Below are 20376 nucleotides of genomic sequence, written 5' to 3'. Positions count from 1 at the left end.
TCGGTTATACATACAATATCTGGATTCTCTTCCAGAACATAGCTTTCCATAATATCTAGTTTATTAAATATAGGCAAGGCAAGTTTATTTATATAGCACATTCCATACACAGTGGCAGTTCAATGTGCTTTACAGAAGTAAAAGCAGAACAGTAAACAATAGAAAATAAAATTACATAAAATAATTGAGGAAGAAAAATAATAAGAATTAAACAATAGTAGAAATTAAATTAATAAAATGAAATAAAGTTAATCAGCCTCGAGATGAATTATTATTATGGGTTTAACTCATAAAGCCCGCTCTTCCCGTGGCTCTTCCACGAGGATCACCAAAAATCGTCCCGCAGACAAAATCTATGAGGATAAAGCGCGCTCTTCCCGTGGCTCTTCCACGAGGATCACCAAAAATCGTCCCGCAGACACAATCTACGAGGATCACCAAATAAAATCGTCCCGCAGACAAAATCTACGAGGATCACCAAAAAATCGTCCCGCAGACAAAATCTACGAGGATCACCAAAAAATCGTCCCGCAGACAAAATCTACGAGGATCACAGTAACAAAGAATTAAAGTAAAAGTAAAATCATTAAAATCCAAGATTAAAAAGAAATTAAAATAAAGTAAAATCATTAAAATCAAAATTAAAAGAAATTATGTTAAAGGAAATTAATTACTTAGGTAAAAATTAATCAAGTGAAGGCATCTGAAAACAGCTTTGTCTTGAGCCTGGATTTAAAACTAACAACAGTAGGAGCATTTTTGATATCATCTGGAAGTTGGTTCCAAAGCTTAGCAGCGTAGCAACTAAAGGCTGCTTCACCACACTTCGTTTTGACAGCTGGTATTACTAGCAAGTTTTTCTCTTGTGATCTTAGAGACCTAGTTGGTGCATATAATTGAAACATATCCAGTAGATAGCTGGGTCCCATCCCATTTAATGTTTTAAATAGAAGAAGTAGTGCTTTAAAGTCAATTCTATAGCTCACTGGAAGCCAGTGCAGAGACCTTAGGATTGGAGTGATATGAACTACCTTTTTTTGTTCTTGTAAGAACCCTTGCTGCTGCATTTTGGATTAGTTGAAGCTCTTTGATGGTCTTTTTTGGAAGACCTGTGAAAAGGCTATTGCAGTAATCAACCCTACTGGAGATGAAAGCATGAATAAGTTTTTCTAGATCATGTTTTGACATGAGACCCCTGAGTTTAGAAATGTTTTTTAGGTGATAGAATGCAGACTTTTTTACCACTTTCATATGACTGTTGAAGTTAAGTTCGCTGTCAATAAGGACACCAAGGTTTTTGACAGTATCCTTTGCTTTAAGCCCCTTAGTTTCAAGAACAGTGGCAATCCTAAGCCTTTCCTCCTTTTTGCCAAATATAATTGCTTCAGTTTTATCTGCGTTCAGCTGAAGAAAATTGTGAGACATCCATTTGTATACTCCTCACATTAACTTGCATAGCTTTTAGCCTATTTATAGTAATAAAATTCTTGGGAGGTTTGTTATTGTTACTGTCATTTGTCTGGTTTGTATTTACTGTCTTTGAGTTTGATATATCACTTACTGGTTCCTTGTTTGGTAGTTGTTTTCTTTTATTCTTGTTTGTTACGTGTTTCTTTAACGTTCTTTCTTGAATTTCACCAGTCTGAGGTTCCATGGAGGGCCTCTGACCTTGTATACATAGTTTAAACCAGTTTCGTTTTTTTCTTTTGCTTCCGCAACCTTTAACTTTATCATGTCCCTCCCTTCCTTGGTGTAATCTGGGGTTATACTGATGTTCTTATATTTTGGTTCCGCTTCAGCAAGTCTGTTTACTGCTTTCATGATCAGCTCCCGCTGCACTTTGTTTTCAAGTATAATTTTCATTGGTCTTGCTTGTCTTGTGGTCCCCTGGCTTGTTCCATTTTCAGTCTTCTTCCCCAGCCTGATTATGTTCCTTGTTTTAATTTGTCCCACTTCCAGTACTGTTTCACACAATGTGTTAAAGAACTCTTCATCTTCCTTCTTCCTTCCTTCTGGATTTGCTGCCTGACTTTCTTCAGCCCGATATATTATTAAGTTGGATTCTCTTGATTCCCTTTCGTCTTCAGCTTTTTTCTGATATTCCATGGCGTCTTTTACAATGTTTCTGAAGTTGGGAACTGGTGCTGTATTTGCACAGTCAGCCCAAGTCTTCTTTACTTCTTTTGGTACTTCTTGGGTGATTTCGGTGAAGTATAGTTTAAGTTCTGCTCCAGCTTGCTCTCAAGTTCCTTCATGTGTTGCTCGAGAAGGACCCCACTCATGGCTGTCTCTATTTTCTTCTCAAGCTTAGTCTCAAGTTCCTTCATGTGTTGCTCAAGAAGGGATCCATTTGTGGCTGTATCTAATTTCTTCTCAAGAGTATCGAACTTCAGATCCATTTCTAACATAATTTCCCCGCACCAGTTTTTCTTATCTTCAGCTTCCATTGCACACACCGGGCATCTCCAGAAGCAATCTGGCCTGTGTAAAACTAAGTACTCATCTGGCGTCATCTCTATGCATTTGATACAGTAATAAGATGGACAGTTGTCACATCCTAACACCATGTCAGAATCATTAACAAAATTTATCCTACACTCATCGCATACACAGCCAGTATCATCTTGTGAGTTCTTTACACCCTGCCCCCCACGCCTCTGTTTGATTTTACCTTTTTGGTTGTCACATTTCGTCGATTTTTTTTCTTGCTTAATGTGTATACCTTTTCAACCAACTGTTCGGCATTTAACGTATTCCTATTCGTCCCCAATTATTGCTCACTTGTTTACTACCTGTTGCCAGTTAGCATTAGCATTAGCGTACCTGTTAAGGCTTTGCTTGAGCTGCGTATGCTGTGAGCCGAGATGCTAACAGTTACCAACCAACTAGCCAGCGATGTAATTAATTATCATCAGTAACACAATGACATCCAGATTCTTCCAACTCTTCTACTGTGGATAGCATTGTTTTTAGCGTATGTGAAACCCTGTTGTAAAACTGCTTTTTACAACATCTTCATTTATCTGGTATTTGACTTTATTTTGGGATTTGACTCTATTCCGTGTGTCTTAAAATTAACTCGTACTCTTTTACTCAGTTCAGAGCCACAACCAACTCTGTTACACAATTACTCTGTAATTTTACTCTGTAAACTCAAAATAGAGCAAAATTAACTATTTTTGAGGAAAATACTTTTAACTCTGGAAAAATTGCTCAGTCATTTTCCCTGTGTATGCACTACAGTGCACACATATCAACCAGTCTGCTCATAATAAATAGAAGAAATATTTGCACTTACTTGAGTTGATCTTTGGCTGGATCGAGTCAAAGTTAAAAAGGCACCGCTTATCAGTGTCGCAGTTCTCAAGATCGAATTAAATCGCTGTCCTGAATCATGAACTGAATCATGAATTGATTTGCTGTCCTGAAACTGAATCGCTGTCCTGAATCATGAAATGAATCATGAATTGAATCGTTGTCCTGAATCATCTGAAGTCCATAAAATCCGCAAGCCATCTCGTAACAAGTTTTACCTCCAAATAGCCTAAACTATGGCTGACAGATTTTATTCTGTTTATGGTGAGCGTTCCCACTGTGAAAGAGAAACCAATCGAAAGAAAAAGAGTGAAAGTGATTATTATGCCGTTACCATGCGAATAGTCTTTTATGAATGCGTAAGTGCGCACTCACCGCACCGACTCCGGTGTGACTGAAAAAGGTGACAAGTTTTATGTTTCATCTAATTTAGGCAATTTAAGAATGACAATATTATTTGGCAGTGAGCACATAGGAAAGTGTAAAGTATAAAGTTTCTGTCAATATGTTTATCATGCTTGTATGATGAAAAACTTGCAAATATATTTATCTAAACACATGACCTACTCATTCTAAACCTGTCGAGCTTCGCCGGCGAAGCTCTCAACCCCAGAGGGTTAATGTTCAGATCAAAAATGAGAATGGGGAAAAATGTGATCTGTGACTTTAACCATGGCATGGATGTTGGTACCAGATGGGCTGATTTGAGCATTTCAGAAACTGCTGATCTCCTAGGATTTTCACAAACAGTCTCGAGAGTTTACACAGAATGGTGCGAAAAACATTGAGAGAGCAACAGTTCTGTCAGTTGAAACATCTTGTTGATAAGAGAAGTCAGAGGAAAATGGCCAGATTGGTTCAAGCTGCCAAAAAGGATATAGTCATTTGTATCACTCTTTACAATCGTGGTGAGCAGAAAAGCATAAGCGTGGAATAAAACTTAAAACCTTGAGGTGATTGTGCTATAATAGCAGAAGACCACATTGGGTTCCATCCATGTCAGTCAAGACCAAGAATCTGAGGCGCTCATGGGCACAGGCTCACCAAACTGGACGACAGATGATTTTTTTTGGGGGGGGGGGCAGAAACACCTGCTCTTTTTTCCAGTCTTCAACTGTCCAAATTTTAGTGAGTCTGTGTCCATGATCGTGAGTGTACATCTATACATAGCCATCGTTTTAGTCAGTAAACCTGTTAGATGAACATTTTCCCAGTTTTTCAGTGGTTGTGTTGAGCTTTTGGGAGATTTTCTTTTTTTTTTTCTTTTTCCACTGTTTTTTTTTTTTATAATTTTGCTCAGTATACTGTAGCTTGTTAGTCTTCCCTTCTTGCTCTGATAACACTACCCCTTTGTCATCTCTACTTTGCATTTGTACCTGGCTCCTGTTTCCTCCATTCAAATATTAATTTATCCTCAGTTCTCTTTCTTAACCCAGCACTTCTGTAATTCAAGACCTTTGGCTGTATAACAGCATACCAGTATGACGGTATAGCGTTATTATAATGGTGTTATTATTTTATATCATTTAGTTCCCAACCCTGGTCTTGGAATACCCTGGTCCTGCATGTTTTAGTGTCTTCCCTATGCAGTAGCATTATTTAAATGTATATTTATGTTGGGTTAAGATTACCAGTTTTAATAAATGGGGTGAAAAGACCAGCCCCTTGCAGTAACACTTCTGACCATTGGGGGGCTGCAACATAGATCATTTTTGTGATTTTTTTTTTTTTAATTTTTTTTAGATACCTCCCTTTTTTAATGTGTAAATTCTTCAAATGTTGAATTTGATTTATTTTTGTATACTGCTTTTAACAATAGACACCAATACAGCTTTTCAGTTAACTGGATTTACATCTAGAGCCCTTTAAACATCTGTAGATATTTTTTTGTTGTTATCTCGCCCCTACGTAGTGGGACAGCGAGGTATTGTGATCACCCTGTCTGTGTGTGTGTGTGTGTGTGTGTGTGTGTGTGTGTGTGTGTGTGTGTGTGTGTGTGTGTGTCCCATCCCAGATTTTCGCTCATAACTCGGCAACAACTGGACAGCTTGACATGAAATTTGTTGGGTTGATGTATCATGATCACAGGAAGCCAATCAATTAATTATGTTGTGGTGCGAAGAAAAAAGAAGAGAAAGAAAGATTACTTTCACATATATATTTTCTGAAAAATTATGCTTTATGAGAAAAGAATAAACCACAATTTGTACAGATTTTTTTCTCTCCGTGCTTCCACGGAAGGCGGTCACATTTTTCTGCTCTCCCTCTCCCTCCTTTTTTCCCGGCTTGTGCTTCTGTGTCTTGTCTCGTCTGCTGTACTTTTTGAAGTGACTCTTCCTGCATTACTTTCTAAACTAAAAAAAAGCATGGAATTGATAAACTGGTCTTCTAACGAAATTGACACAGTTTTCTCGACGAGGAATTTGGGTTCGGGGGAACCCGTCTGTCCTGCCGGAACGTTTGCGGCTGGTTACACGATGGACGCATGGGAGAGGTGGCGGGTCGTGTACCTGGCGATTCTTTCTGTGGAGGACATTGAAGATATCTACCTATTCAGAACCATGATTACAGGACTTTTGCTGATTGGATTAGGCATTGCCCTGGTATATCGAGGAAATCAGACAATGGTGACAGCTGTTCAAAGCCCCACAAAGCTGCCCGATATGATTGGAGTGGTGGGCAAAGCTGTTGGCACTCAGACTGTGGGCACTCAGAACTTTAACCACAAAATGGTTGTTATCTCGGAGCAGCTTTCAGCTTTGCAAGGAATACGTTTTTCGGAGATCAGTTTGTGGACGTGCAAAGACTGTGTCTAGAAAGACCAAACAATTCATATCTTATCGACATTCGGCGCCCCGAGACAGCACTGGCCTTGGTTTAGGCCATTGCTGAGGAAACATTTCCCCCTGAAGGTCACTGCCGGGAGACACTCTTGCCCTCACATTCCTTCTCTAACTCTCCGCGGTCGCCATTTTTACCCCCAGTGTGACAAGCGGGTGCGTGACCAGCGCCGTCATGGCTGCAGGACCGGACGGCTGCTTGCTTGCGCTGGATTACCTCCTCCCCTCTCCCCCACCCCCTCCCCCACTTACCCCCTACCCCTGATTCCCCCCCTCAAGTCCCGTGTTTAAAGTGTACTTGTGCTGTTGTGTGCTTATGTGCAAAAGGTTTTTAAATGTTCCCACACTGTACTCCTGACAGGAGCATAGTGGGGGGGGGTGTTCTTTTTTTCCTTATCTCTCCTCATGTTGTGTTTCCTTTTTATCTTTATCCCTGTCTTCCTGTCCTGTCTACCCTATGTCAATTGTATGTTGTATATGTACGGACAGGTTGACGGCTAATTTCGCTGGTGCATGTGACTAGTGACAATAAAGGGCATCATCATCATCTGTTTAATAATACTAGTGCTGCACTGCCTATCTTTAATGATGCCCTTGAAAATTGATAAAGCAATGCATTGTAAGCCTACAAAAATTATATTCAATTGGAGTAATGGAAGAAACAAATAAGACAATAGTGCATGAATATAATCTGAATGACACCCCACCCCCTTTGTAGCCAAGAGGAAATCATCATTACGCTGTGGGGGTGAGGTCTGCTATCTCTGATTGCCTTGTTGTGTCAGATCTGTTCTTCCATACTGCCATACATCACTTGAACATGTTCCAGACTGCTATGAAATTGGGGAAGAGATTTGCCATTGACACCTTCTGTTAACAGCTGTTCCAAGGTTTTACTGTCAAATGGTTGAGTCTGTCATGTTTAAGGACGGACCTTATGTTTGCCTATGATTTATAAGAACATAACATTTTTTTTTTGCGTTCTCTTTATATTGATACGTGTCCTCTAGGTTGAGAATGACTTTATCTTGCTGCTTGAGAGGGAGATGTTCATTGAGCAGCTGAAGGACCTAGTGGAGAGGGCTGAGGACCTCCTGAATGAAGATGCTGAGGGAGAGAGGGACTCAGGACATCGGTCACATCACCATCAGAACCTCAAAGGTGGTTCTGGTTTTGAGGTGAGCCGGGGACCACTAAGAAATTTCGTTTGAGTCATTAATTTCTGATTAATTGCAGGGAAAATATTCCAGTTTGCTGCATTTGTTAATATAATTATATATACCATTAAAGGAGAACTGAAGTCATTTTTAAACTTGCTTTATTTCTTAATTAATGTGTTATTCAATTACATTTTCGGTTTTAGTAACCTTATATCATGACTCATATTGGCAACTAATTGCAATTAAATATTATACTTATCGGCCTGTTCGGTTTTTAGCCATGTTGAATGTAGTTCGTTTGGTCCACGGCAGGCATCGCTTATCCGTGCGATCTTCACGAAACTTGTGCGAGACTTCGAAACGTGAAGCGTCAGCCAGGTGTCAGTGCCGCCATTTTGAAAACTGTTTTCCAAACGAAATATTGCACAAAAACCAGTTTAAATGACGATTACTGCCTGGTTTTTTCAAACTTTCCTGATTGCTATCAAAACAAACAAAACTTCCGGCTTGATTATGTCAGCATGCAAAAGAGGGCGCACGTGTCTTTTGACAATCTTGGCAGATGTTGGTCACTTTGATTTCCTCTGTACGTTTTACTTCCATCCTACGATGTCTCGCACAGGTCTCAACGAATCTCGTTTACGGCCATTGCTTTGACATATGGACTGATATATTACATAGCATATTTCAAACACTCATAACTTGCTATAGCAGTGACAAAATAGCGATCAAAAATGCATTCCTATATTTAATAAAATGAGAGAGAATTTTGATAATAAATTTACCTTCAGTTCGCCTTTAAATTCAATAACATATACAGTTGTAAACGTATATAATCAAAATTTGTTCGGGGTTATCCAAGGAGTATCAAGAAATACAACCTGATCAATTTCTTTACATTGTGCTGTTAAATATTGCCGAGAGGATGTTATCTGTCTTTGAGTGAGATTCATCACTGTCAGCATTCACTCTCTCGTTTGTCCATTAAAGATTAAAGAGCCAACTTCTTTTGATATATAGTTATTAAGCCTCCCCCAGGGCGCACTTTTCCTATGGTAAAGAAGGGAATGCTGACAGGCAAAATATGCAGAGAGGAATGAACTGCTAATGCCTTCCCCATGCTTAAGAATAAGCTTATAAATGCTCTTTGTGGAGATGCTCTTGCCAGAAAGGACTAATGTTGAAGGTGTAAATGAATGCTCTGATGAAAGTAAGGAATAATGCACAGGCTGTGTTATAGGAAAATAACCAATAGTGGGATACTGTGCTTCTATCAACACAAAAGTGTTTTAATCCACTTATGCAATGGCCAAAAATGCAACATTTTTATGTTTATTATTATTTTTTAAACCAGGTAATAATTATTTAATTATAAATTATAAATAGTGGTGTTCCTGATATTGTTTTGTTATAGCAGCCTTAAACAGTCGTTTTCAGGCTACACCCCCCCCCCCCGGCCTTTTTGTTTTTAGGGCCCGAGCCCTATGGGCGAAGGCCCTATTGTTCTAGTAAGAGTTCACTATTATTTATTAGGGCCCGAGCCCTATAGGGCGAAGGCCCTATTGTTCTTGTAAGAGTTCACTATTATTATTCTTCCGTCTTCTTTATTTTTCTCCGCTGTTGGGCCATTTTCGGGGCGCTTGCCATGGGCGAAAACGCACGAAATTTGGCACCAGTTCCGAGAATTGCCACCGCTACTCAGAACCAAAAGCCCAATCTTGGCTGGGGCTCAGGGCCTCTATAGCGCCCCCTAAGTCGTTGTGATTTTGGCCTCCCGCATTAAGGTGCCTGGTTGCCATATAGTTTGTAGTAGTGGCATGCCATTTGGTACGCATATGTATCTCACTAAGCCGGACAAAAATGTAATGCCAATGCATTAGCCACGCCCAACAGGAAGTGAGGTAATTTCACTTTTGTGCGAAATGCATGGCCACGAAGACGGCGCAACTCCTCCTAGACCGTTCATAGGAATGTCACCAAAATTGATACACATCATCTACAGACATGGCTGACAAAAGTTACTAAATACGTTTCACGTAGGATAAACCGTTCAGAAGTTATACGTCAATCAATTTTCACTTCAAAATTTTACATGCTAAAAAATTCATAACAAATCTTCTAATTGCTCAAAACTGCTCATACTTTACACGCAAATCACGCATTGGGCTTCTGACATGTTACCCAATTTCTGTGTTATTTCGCCACTGGGGGCGCTATTTTTGGGCAAAAATTCCAATCTTTCCTCAAATTTGGTCAAACTTCACGGCCACCCTCTTACTACCTCCCATGTCATGTATTCCACATTTTGGGAATTTTCGTCCATGGGGGGCGCTGTTTTTGGCCGACGCAATTGCTCCAAAACGGGTTTTTGGTAAATAATTCCATACTGCTTTTCCTTCACACCACTACCTTGTGATAGTACGTTGCTGTTGTAGACACTTATTTTTCCAACTCATAATCGCTCATGTACAGCATAGCGCCACCTACTGACATGGGAAAAACCAAAAAATTTATTCTTCAAAAATCTATATCTCATCTTCTATTTACTCAATTGTCATCAAACTTCATCCGCAAACTCTTCATAGCTCACCTGACATGTACGCCAAATTTTGTGCACTTTCGCCCCTGGGGGTGCTGGTTATGGCAGAAATGATATTGCAGCTTCTGATTTGTCAAACTTGGCAAGCAAACTCTTTACAAGACCCTTATTGGGGCGCTTGCCATGGTCGACTACGCACGAAATTTGGCTCCTTTTTCTTAGACTGCCACCGCTACTGAGAACCAGAAGCCCAGATCCAGGCGGGCCTCAGGGCCTCTATAGCGCCCCCCGAGCACCGTACACTGCCAGACCCTATTGTTACCATGTGTCCAATTCTGTGCTTTGTCGCCATTGTGGGAGTAATGTCTCTTGCCGAAGAAGCTGTGGAAGTTATTTCGCGGGGACGCGTGCCCCCGCCCCCCTTGGCCGCTGGCGCGAGGGCCCGTCGAGGCCGCTTGCGGCTTTAATTCTTCTTCCATCTTCTTCTTCTTCTTCTTCTTCTTCTTCTTCTTCCGTCTTCTTCTTCTTCTTTATTTTTCTCCGCTGTTGGGCCATTTTCGGGGCGCTTGCCATGGGCGAAAACGCACGAAATTTGGCACCAGTTCCGAGAATTGCCACCGCTACTCAGAACCAGAAGCCCAAACTTGGCCGGGGCTCTGGGCCTCTATAGCGCCCCCTAAGTCGTTGTGATTTTGGCCTCCCGCATTAAGGTGCCTGGGTGCCATGTAGTTTGTAGTAGTGGCATGCCATTTGGTAGGCATATGTATCTCACTAAGCCGGACAAAAATGTAATGCCAATGCATTAGCCACGCCCAACAGGAAGTGAGGTAATTTCACTTTTGTGCGAAATGCATGGCGACGAAGACGGCGCAACTCCTCCTAGACCGTTCATAGGAATGTCACCAAAATTGATAGACATCATCTACAGACATGGCTGACAAAAGTTACTAAATACGTTTCACGTAGGATAAACCGTTCAGAAGTTATACGTCAATCAATTTTCGATGCAAAATTTTACATGCTTAAAAATTCATAACAAATCTTCTGATTGCTCAAAACTGCTCATACTTCACACGCAAATCACTCATTGGGCTTCTGACATGTTACCCAATTTCTGTGATATTTCGCCACTGGGGGCGCTATTTTTGGGCAAAAATTCCAATCTTTCCTCAAATTTGGTCAAACTTCACGGCCACCCTCTTACTACCTCCCATGTCATGTATACCACATTTTGGAAATTTTCGTCCATGGGGGGCGCTGTTTTTGGCCGACGCAATTGCTCCAAAACGGGTTTTTGGTAAATAATTCCATAATGCTTTTCCTTCACACCACTACCTTGTGATGGTACGTTGCTGTTGTAGACACTTATTTTTCCAACTCATAATCGCTCATGTACAGCACAGCGCCACCTACTGACATGGGAAAAACCAAAAAATTTATTCTTCAAAAATCTATATCTCATCTTCTATTTACTCAATCGTCATCAAACTTCATACGCAAACTCTTCATAGCTCACCTGACATCCACACCAAATTTTGTGCACTTTCGCCCCTGGGGGTGCTGGTTACGGCAAAAATGATATTGCAGCTTCTGATCTGTCAAACTTGCCAAGCAAACTCTTTACAAGACCCTTATTGGGGCGCTTGCCATGGTCGACAACGCACGAAATTTGGCTCCTTTTTCTTAGACTGCCACCGCTACTGAGAACCAGAAGCCCAGATCCAGGCGGGCCTCAGGGCCTCTATAGCGCCCCCTTACTCATTGTGATTTTGGCCTCCCGCATTAAGGTGCCTGGTTGCCATGTAGTTTGTAGTAGTGGCATGCCATTTGGTACGCATTTGTATCTCACTAAGCCGGACAAAAATGTAATGCCAATGCATTAGCCACGCCCAACAGGAAGTGAGGTAATTTCACTTTTGTGCGAAATGCATGGCCACGAACACGGCGCAACTCCTCCTAGACCGTTCTTAGGAATGTCACCACAATTGATACCCATGATCTACAGACATGGCTGACAAAAGTTTCTAAATACGTTTCACGTAGCATAAACCGTTCAGAAGTTATACGTCAATCAATTTTCACTGCAAAATTTTACATGCTTAAAAATTCATAACAAATCTTCTAATTGCTCAAAACTGCTCATACTTCACACGCAAATCACTCATTGGGCTTCTGACATGTTACCCAATTTCTGTGATATTTCGCCACTGGGGGCGCTATTTTTGGGCAAAAAATCCAATCTTTCCTCAAATTTGGTCAAACTTCACGGCCACCCTCTTACTACCTCCCCTGTCATGTATACCACATTTTGGGAATTTTCGTCCATGGGGGGCGCTGTTCTTGGCCGACGCACTTGCTCCAACACGGGTTTTTGGTAAATAATTCCATAATGCTTTTCCTTCACACCACTACCTTGTGGTAATGTCTCTTGCCGAAGAAGCTGTGGAAGGTTTCTCGCGGGGACGCATGCCCCCGCCCCCCTTGGCCGCTGGCGCGAGGGCCCGTCGAGGCCGCTTGCGGCTTTAATTTTACTTTTGATGTTAAAACAAAAAAAATTGTGATGGCGGTAAACTTAAATGAACAACTTTCCATAAGAGTCTCCAGTAATGCTTTATAACAGTCAGAGATAAAGTGTCGTCGTCTTAACAACGTTTTAATTTATTAAATCGCAACAATTTTTTCCTTTTAAAATGTATTATGAGTAATCCCTGTAAATTGTTACGACAGAAACTTTAATAACTTATGAGAACAAATGCATTCATGCAGGGGTTCTCGACCTTTTCTACTTTAAACCCCACCTAGTCATGCCTGTAACGAGTCGGGGCCCGTTACAAGAGATCCCCAATGATTTTGGCTCCTTTATTCAATTAGAATCTAATAATCTACTGTAAAGTGTATTAATGGGATGCGACATCACTCCCTGTTCCAGACGGGAGCCCAGGAATTAAATAAATGCCATAAAAACAAACTGTTTTTAATTGTAGGTATTGTATTTAAAACTGTATGGATGTGCCAGAAGCCAAACCATGCATGCAGGGCGTTCTCAGTCAAAAGGGATTAATGATCCAAAAGTGATGTCTGGTCGATTAACACAAGAACTTATTGCCATGTTTGTGTTCAGCAAACAAGTAAGTTATTAAAACCAAGAAGTCCACTCAAAAGAAGTGGATATAGAAACCACTCAATGGGATTAGATCCTTACACGCTAACAAAGAAGGATTTTTCCTATGATTTGGAAAATTATCCATCTGTTGAGTTCCCCACATCTCAAACTACCTGGTACTGCAGACATCATTCTACACGGACAAACAGATGAAAACCTGGAAGAGCATGGAGGAGTACAACTTTTTTTTTTTTAATATGTGGCTGGGCTAAAGATCTCGGGATGAGGACACTACAAGATAGATGGCGGTAGACAGATCCAAGTGCAGGAAAAGTGTTTATTAGCAGGTGTGATATTTACAAAAACGAAAGCAAAACAGAAAGCAGAATCATAAAGCAGATTATTTTTTTCGCTGTCCGGTTTTCATCAAATCCTGCGCTCTGATTGGCTGGTGAGTGGGTCCGTATCCTACGATACGGACCCCGGTTACGGACCTCTGGCGACTCGCTCGTTCACAACAACAACAAACATCATAGCAATTTTTGTCAACATTTATTTTCGCATTTCTCAGGAGAATAGCATTAATTTTACATCATGGATAGCGATCCAGTGGACAGTGTTCACAGCGAAAGCGAGTTTTACTACCCTGAGGAAGAAGAAATAAAATAAAACATTGCAGGAGAAAGCTAAAAACCTCTAACTGTTGCTAACGCCGAGCAAAAACATGGCTGAATCCTGAATGACTCAATTTTGTATAAATAGGGGACTACATAGGCGGCAAAATGTAGTTTTTTTCCTGCCATGGAAGTGCACTTGTATACCGAGGAGAAAGCAATTTGCATGACAGCCGTGAATGAGGATTCAAAATGGCGGCTCGGCTCGCCTCGGTTTTCCCTTTTGGGCGCTCTCGTTTTCTGTTAGAATTTGGTAAAGAAAAAAATAAAGATATTATTTACCAGCTTAAGGTCAGTTGGTATGGTGAAATACCGTGACCTCGGCCTTAAATACTGACCCCGGCCCAGAGGGCCTCGGTCAGTACTTTCAAGACCTCGGTCATGGTATTTGACGGTATGGACCTCCCAGCTGGTAAATAACTTTTGTTTTTGCAGTGCGGTTTCCATCAAATGCGCTCTCATTGGCTGGCGAGTGGGTCCGTATCCTACGGTACAGACCCCAGTTACGGACCCCGGTTACGGACCTCTGGCGACTCGCTCATTCACAACAACAAACATAGTAGAATTTTTTTGTCAACATTTATCATTTTTTGATAAGATTTATTTATAAGATTATCAAAAATCTTATAAATTTTTGCCAGCATTTCTCAGGAAAATAGCATTAATTTTACAGCATGGATAGCGATAACAACAGTCTTCATAGCAAAAGCAAGTTTTACTACTCTGAGGAAGACAAAATAAATGAAAACATTTCAGGAGAAAGCTAAAAACCTGTAACTGTTGCTAATGCCGAGCAAAAACATGGCTGAATCCTGAATGACTCAATTTTGTATAAATAGGGGACTACATAGGCGGCAAAATGTAGGTTTTTTCCTGCCATGGAAGTGCACTTGTATACCGAGGAGGAAGCAATTTGCATTACAGCCGTGAATGAGGATTCAAAATAGCATTAATTTTACATCATGGATAGCAATAATGACAATTTTCACAGCGAAAGCGAGTTTTACTACCCTGAGGGAGACAAAATAAAAGAAAACATTTCAGGAGAAAGCTAAAAACCTGTAACTTGCTAACGCCAAGCAAAAGCATGGCTGAATCCTGAATGACTCAATTTTGTTTAAATAGGGGACTACCGTACGTAGGCAGTAAAATGTAGTTTTTTTCCTGCCAGGGAAGTGCACTTGTATACCGAGGAGGAAGCCATTTGCATTACAGCTGTGAATGAGGATTCAAAATGGCGGCTTGGCTCGGCTCGGTTTTCCCTTTCGGGCGCTCTCGTTTTTTGTTAGAATTTGGTAAAGAAAAAATAAATATATTATTTACTGGGCGGCACGGTGGTGTAGTGGTTAGCGCTGTCGCCTCACAGCAAGAAGGTCCAGGTTCGAGCCCCGTGGCCAGCGAGGGCCTTTCTGTGCTGAGTTTGCATGTTCTCCCTGTGTCCACGTGGGTTTCCTCCGGGTGCTCCGGTTTCCCTCACAGTCCAAAGACATGCAGGTTAGGTTAACTGGTGACTCTAAAGTGAATGTGAGTGTGAATGGTTGTCTGTGTCTATGTGTCAGCCCTGCGATGACCTGGCGACTTGTCCAGGGTGTACCCCGCCTTTTGCCTGTAGTCAGCTGGGATAGGCTCCAGCTTGCCTGCGACCCTGTAGGACAGGATAAAGCGGCTAGAGATAATGAGATGAGATGAGATATTATTTACCAGCTTAAGGTCGGTCCGTATGGTGAAATACCGTGACCTCGGCCTTAAATACTGACCTCAGCCCAGAGGTGCCTCGGTCAGTGCTTTCAAGACCTCGGTCACGGTATTTCACGATATGGACCTCCCAGCTGGTAAATAACATATATGTATTTAAACAGTGTTATAAACATGGTTAGAAACAAATGTGACCATGATAATGATGATACTTCACAAAGCCTCCATGAAAACAGCGTCCGTATCTGCATGTGCTGATTGCGCTCAAATCAGTATCGGGTGTTTCCCATAACGAGCGGGTCCCAAGCGCGCGCACAATGGCCGCTTGAGCTGCGCCAGACTCAAGTGCGCAAAGGTGTGACAGTCAAGTGTTCACCTGCTGTGTGACCACAACTTTTAGCTCATGTGTATATTGCCGTCAAAATGCCTCATTTTCATTGATAATCCGTCGCAAAGCATCATGAGCTGTCACGTAACCGTAGCTTTAATGAAGTGGATGTGACGTTGAATGCAACCCAAGAACTGTACCCTACAATGAGTAAAAATTAGCTTTAACTTGGGGGGGGAAAAATCGAATTAGAATTACATTAAGCTGTCACTAAGCATTGCCTCACTGAGCTCCAAAATAAATTAAACCATATTTCGACCATATTTTCCTACAAAACATGAAATATGCTTTCAGCTCACACAGGATTGCAAATCTCTGCTGGATTTTTTCCAAGAATGATCATTTAAGTTAAAATGAATAAATATTAACTTTATACGTTTTTCTTTATTGTTAAGTGATCATTCTGCATCGTTTTCAAAAGAAAAATGTTTTTTGTTTTCTTTTTACCTTTTTGGAATGTATCCAACCCAAAAACTGAAGTAATTCTGGTGAAATATTATTAAATGGATGTTAACTGTAGCCTGATTTAACAGATTCTTGACTGGGGGTGGGGGAACGACACCTCTCGCATAGTTACTCAGTCACATTTCAAGAGAAGATTGAAAGCTTGTCAAAGCTCCACAGGCTATAGACCACACCCACTTCCATTTTAAATTTGGATGCAAAAAACTCATCTCATTATCTCTAGCCGCTTTATCCTGTTCTACAGGGTCGCAGGCAAGCTGGCGCCTATCCCAGCTGACTATGGGCGAAAGGCGGGGTACACCCTGGACAAGTCGCCAGGTCATCACAGGCCTGACACATATGCTGCGTTCATGTGCTATGGGAAGATGATATTTTCCAGTTGGGAACTGGTATTTACCAGTGTGTTGTGTTCACATGCTTTTGTTGTTGTTGACAAATTAAAGATGGTGGACCAGATTCAGAATCAGGCCTGTTATTTGGCTAAAACAATTATAGATTGCCTTGTTCATCAGCTGCAGCAGGAATATGAGTTATCAAAAGTCAAAAGGTAAATAATGCTGAATATTTCCTCATCATGACAAGTAGAGATTTTCTTAACACATTGAATGCCACGCAGTTTTTGGAAATTTGGCTGTAGCCACAATGAGAGTAGCCAGTATCTAGATCATTGTTGGCGTTCTTTGGACAGCCACAGAATATTTTGTATTAGGCTATAATATACATATTATAATAATATAATATACATAACATGACTCGTTTAAAAGGTGAGAGTCAGCTTTCCGTAGGTGAAAACCACTTCTTTCTTGGTTCATAAGCTAGTCTTGTACCGCTCGCCGCCATGTTGAAAAGGTTAAAGTTCATCTCATCTCGGCAACTCATGTATCAAAATTTTCTACGAGTTGCCCAGTGGAAAATACCACAAGAGGGGGCGTTCATGTGTGCTTTCCATGTCGGCGTTTGGTATTTACCATAATTCCCATAGCACATGAACGCACCAATAGACACAGACAACCATTCACACTCACATTCACACCTACGGTCAATTTAGAGTCACCAGTTAACCTAACCTGCATGTCTTTGGACTGTGGGGGAAACCGGAGCACCCGGAGGAAACCCACGTGGACACGGGGAGAACATGCAAACTCCACACAGAAAGGCCCTCGCCGGCCACAGGGCTCGAACCCAGGACCTTCTTGCTGTGAGGAGACAGCGCTAACCACTACACCACCGTGCTGCCCGGATGCAAAAAACTGATGGAAATAATTGGAGCATTAAACAGACAGTGTAATGTATATCATATCACCCAAACATGTGTCTCATGTTTAATCAAAGTAATCAGGTTTTTTTTTTTTAATGTTGCTTGTTCTAGGGAGCAAAGCCTCACCAATCTCAGTCTAATCAACTCGTGTACCAACAAAATGGTAAGACAGTTCTAAGCATTCATATACAGTGTATCTTGTTTATGTATGTATTCATATACAGTGTATTATGTTTATGTAACGGAGCTAAATGCATTTTGGACGAACCATGCTTCTGTATACACATGTCCACTGACTTTATAAATAACACTCTCGCGAATAGACACACTACACGTATTCTATACTACAGTCTGGTGTTTTACTGTAAAGGGTACATGGGCTGTTTCACAATCATGGTTGTCTTTTTGAATAACACCAACTAGGTCCTGTATGTATGTATGTATGTATGTATGTATGTATGTATGTATGTATGTATGTATGTATGCATGCATGTATGTATGTATGTATATGTACACTTTATTTTACAGGGACACACCAGTTGTGCCTACAGCAGTAATGTCTCTAAGTTCTTCTAAATATCTTTGTAAGAGTCAAATGTGGGCTCAGTTTTAACCTTGAGGTCATTTCATTTAATTCTACTTTAATTATTACACTTCAATTTTACTGGTTAAATTCATTTTTAGCACAAACTAGGTTTTACTTTGGGATGTAAACTTTCATTCACAATAAAGATATGTAAGTGGGAGTTTTTTGGGTTTTTTTTTTAAACTAAGTGCCTCTGACAGTATCCTTTTGTCATCAGAAATGTCCTCTCTAGAAAACACTCACCATCTGATGAGGTTGTAAATTATTTTTAAGAAAATATTGGTCTCTTTTGACGCCGAATACTTTTGTTGCACAACAGGACTTGAAAAAGATGCGAGACACACTTGCAGTAGAGCTTCACATGTGGTTGAAATGTGAGTCAGTCAAAAAGTGTTCTCGCTGGAAAACCACAAGGATCATCATCACTTTGGTTTGTTATTACAGTTACCACCATGTACAATCATTGCTGCACAGTACTTGAAATTCTGTACTTAAAACCACATCCGTTTCAACAGTTTTTCAGTTTATATACTTTATTCTTCTGGACTGTAAGAAAGCGGGTCAGTTTTAGAAATACACTACTGCATATGCCGTCTTCTCACCACAAGTAACACGCCCAGTATATGACCTGTAGCTCTGAAATTCTGTGCAGTCAATTTCCATCTCAAAAGGTTATTTTTGGCAGCAGAGAAACAAGTCTCAGGTTTGATTTTTGGATTATTGTGGACCTAAAAAGTTTACCCTGATTGTGAAATAGCTCGGGTATTCTCTGCACAATATGATAATGGGAAGCGTTTAAAGAGACCGTAATGTACTGTAACATGTCACAGATGTAAAATGTTTGCATCTTCTGAGATTGATTTTGATCAGGAGTGTGTGTTTGCATGTCTCTTAGTACTTCACACTGGAAAACGTTGGTTCATCATCTGCCCTGTGGCTGAGACTACAAATAACGGTGAAGACTGTGTCACAGCCAAAGGTATGTATCTATACTCTGGTCAGACGTATACATCTATACTTATGTACTATGACTGTATTAGGGTTGCTCTGGTTCCCAGTAAATTCGCCATTTGAAATGGTATATTATCATTTCACAAATCCCGGTAGTTATCGTTACTGCATTTTGCCGCTTTGTTCACCATACTTTGAAATGTGCCTTTAAGGGTTTGCTCTTTCGGCCGCCCTTTAAGACTAAGCTGGCACTTCCTGGGTGTTACCGTTCTATCATGCCTGTAGGTACTGTACCAAACCCAAAATTTTGGTATCAAGCCAACCCTAGACTGTATCCAGGCATCATATTTTTCAAAAAGCAAAATAAGGAATAATAACTATAACTGCATAACTATAGATATGCTAGAATAACTATAGACCTATGACCAAGAATAAACCAACATTGTGTCTTCGAAAGTTGTTGGGCCACCAGTGGGCACCAGAACAGTTTCAGGTGATCCTTAGGACAGATTCTGTGGAACTGTACTGCACTGTTCTTCCAATAGATATTCCTTAAGTTGATGCTCTGATGATGGTAGGAGAGTGTGCTGTGTAATACATTTGATCCAAAATCTCCTGTAGGTGTTCAGTTGGGTTGAGATCAGGAGATTTACATTATTTTCATTCTAATCAAACCATTCAGTAAGCCCTTGTGCTGATTTAAAAAAAAATCATCGTTGAAAATAAAGTTTTGAGTGGATGCAATGCATATAGACAACTGAAACTAAAGCCCATTTCCAGAACCACCTTCTGGTGCTTTATTTTGTATCAGACAAGGCTCATGCATAAGGTATGTGGAAATTGGAGCATTAACTTCTGTTATTTCTTGCAGTCATCTATGTACAAATATCTGAATTCTAAATCACCCTTTTGTCAATGATCTCTCAAAGTTTGCTAATCCAATAAAATTTTCACTCCACTCTGTGGAAAACATCCGCGACAAAGTAAACTTTTGGTTTTTGCCACTGATAGGCTCATAATTTTATAAGTGTGGCCAAATGACCAAAGGATCCCTACAGAGATGTGCCTGTTTGTTTACCTCAATAACTGTAAAGAATATGTAAAAAATTGCTATTTATACAGCCATTGTTTTACTTTTCTCTGCTTACAGTCTCTGATGTACAGTCCCTGTCTTTGTGTATATATTAGATGGAAACCTAATCTGGGCTCTATTTTCCAGCTTTTATAGTCCAAATGTTTACTAGGGACAAAAATGATACAACTCAGGGGGCATCGTGGCTCAGGTGGATAAGGCGCCATCCCATAAATCCGGGGACCCGGGTTCGATTCCAGCCCAAGGTCATTTCCCGATCCCTCCCCGTCTCTCTCCTGCTCATTTCCTGTCTCTACACTGTCCTATCCA

At 40.7% G+C, this 20376-nt stretch overlaps 1 protein-coding gene across 5 annotated transcripts in view; it reads left to right on the top strand.

Moving 5' to 3' along the window:
- The window catches only part of LOC132892975 (serine/threonine-protein kinase WNK2-like), a 137904-nt gene that overhangs the window by 83467 nt on the left and 34061 nt on the right, over window positions 1-20376 (top strand). For all 5 annotated transcript variants that reach the window (XM_060931597.1, XM_060931596.1, XM_060931594.1 and 2 more), the window contains 3 exons: window positions 7166-7333; window positions 17549-17600; window positions 18919-19002. In XM_060931597.1, coding sequence (XP_060787580.1) covers window positions 7166-7333; window positions 17549-17600; window positions 18919-19002 — 304 coding nt within the window. The remainder of the gene's footprint in view (window positions 1-7165; window positions 7334-17548; window positions 17601-18918; window positions 19003-20376) is intronic.

This window comes from Neoarius graeffei, chromosome 10 (genome assembly GCF_027579695.1).
Source record: "Neoarius graeffei isolate fNeoGra1 chromosome 10, fNeoGra1.pri, whole genome shotgun sequence".
NCBI lineage: Eukaryota > Metazoa > Chordata > Actinopteri > Siluriformes > Ariidae > Neoarius > Neoarius graeffei.
Note: the sequence above shows the minus strand (reverse complement) of the source record. Positions and strands in the feature narration are given on the sequence as shown.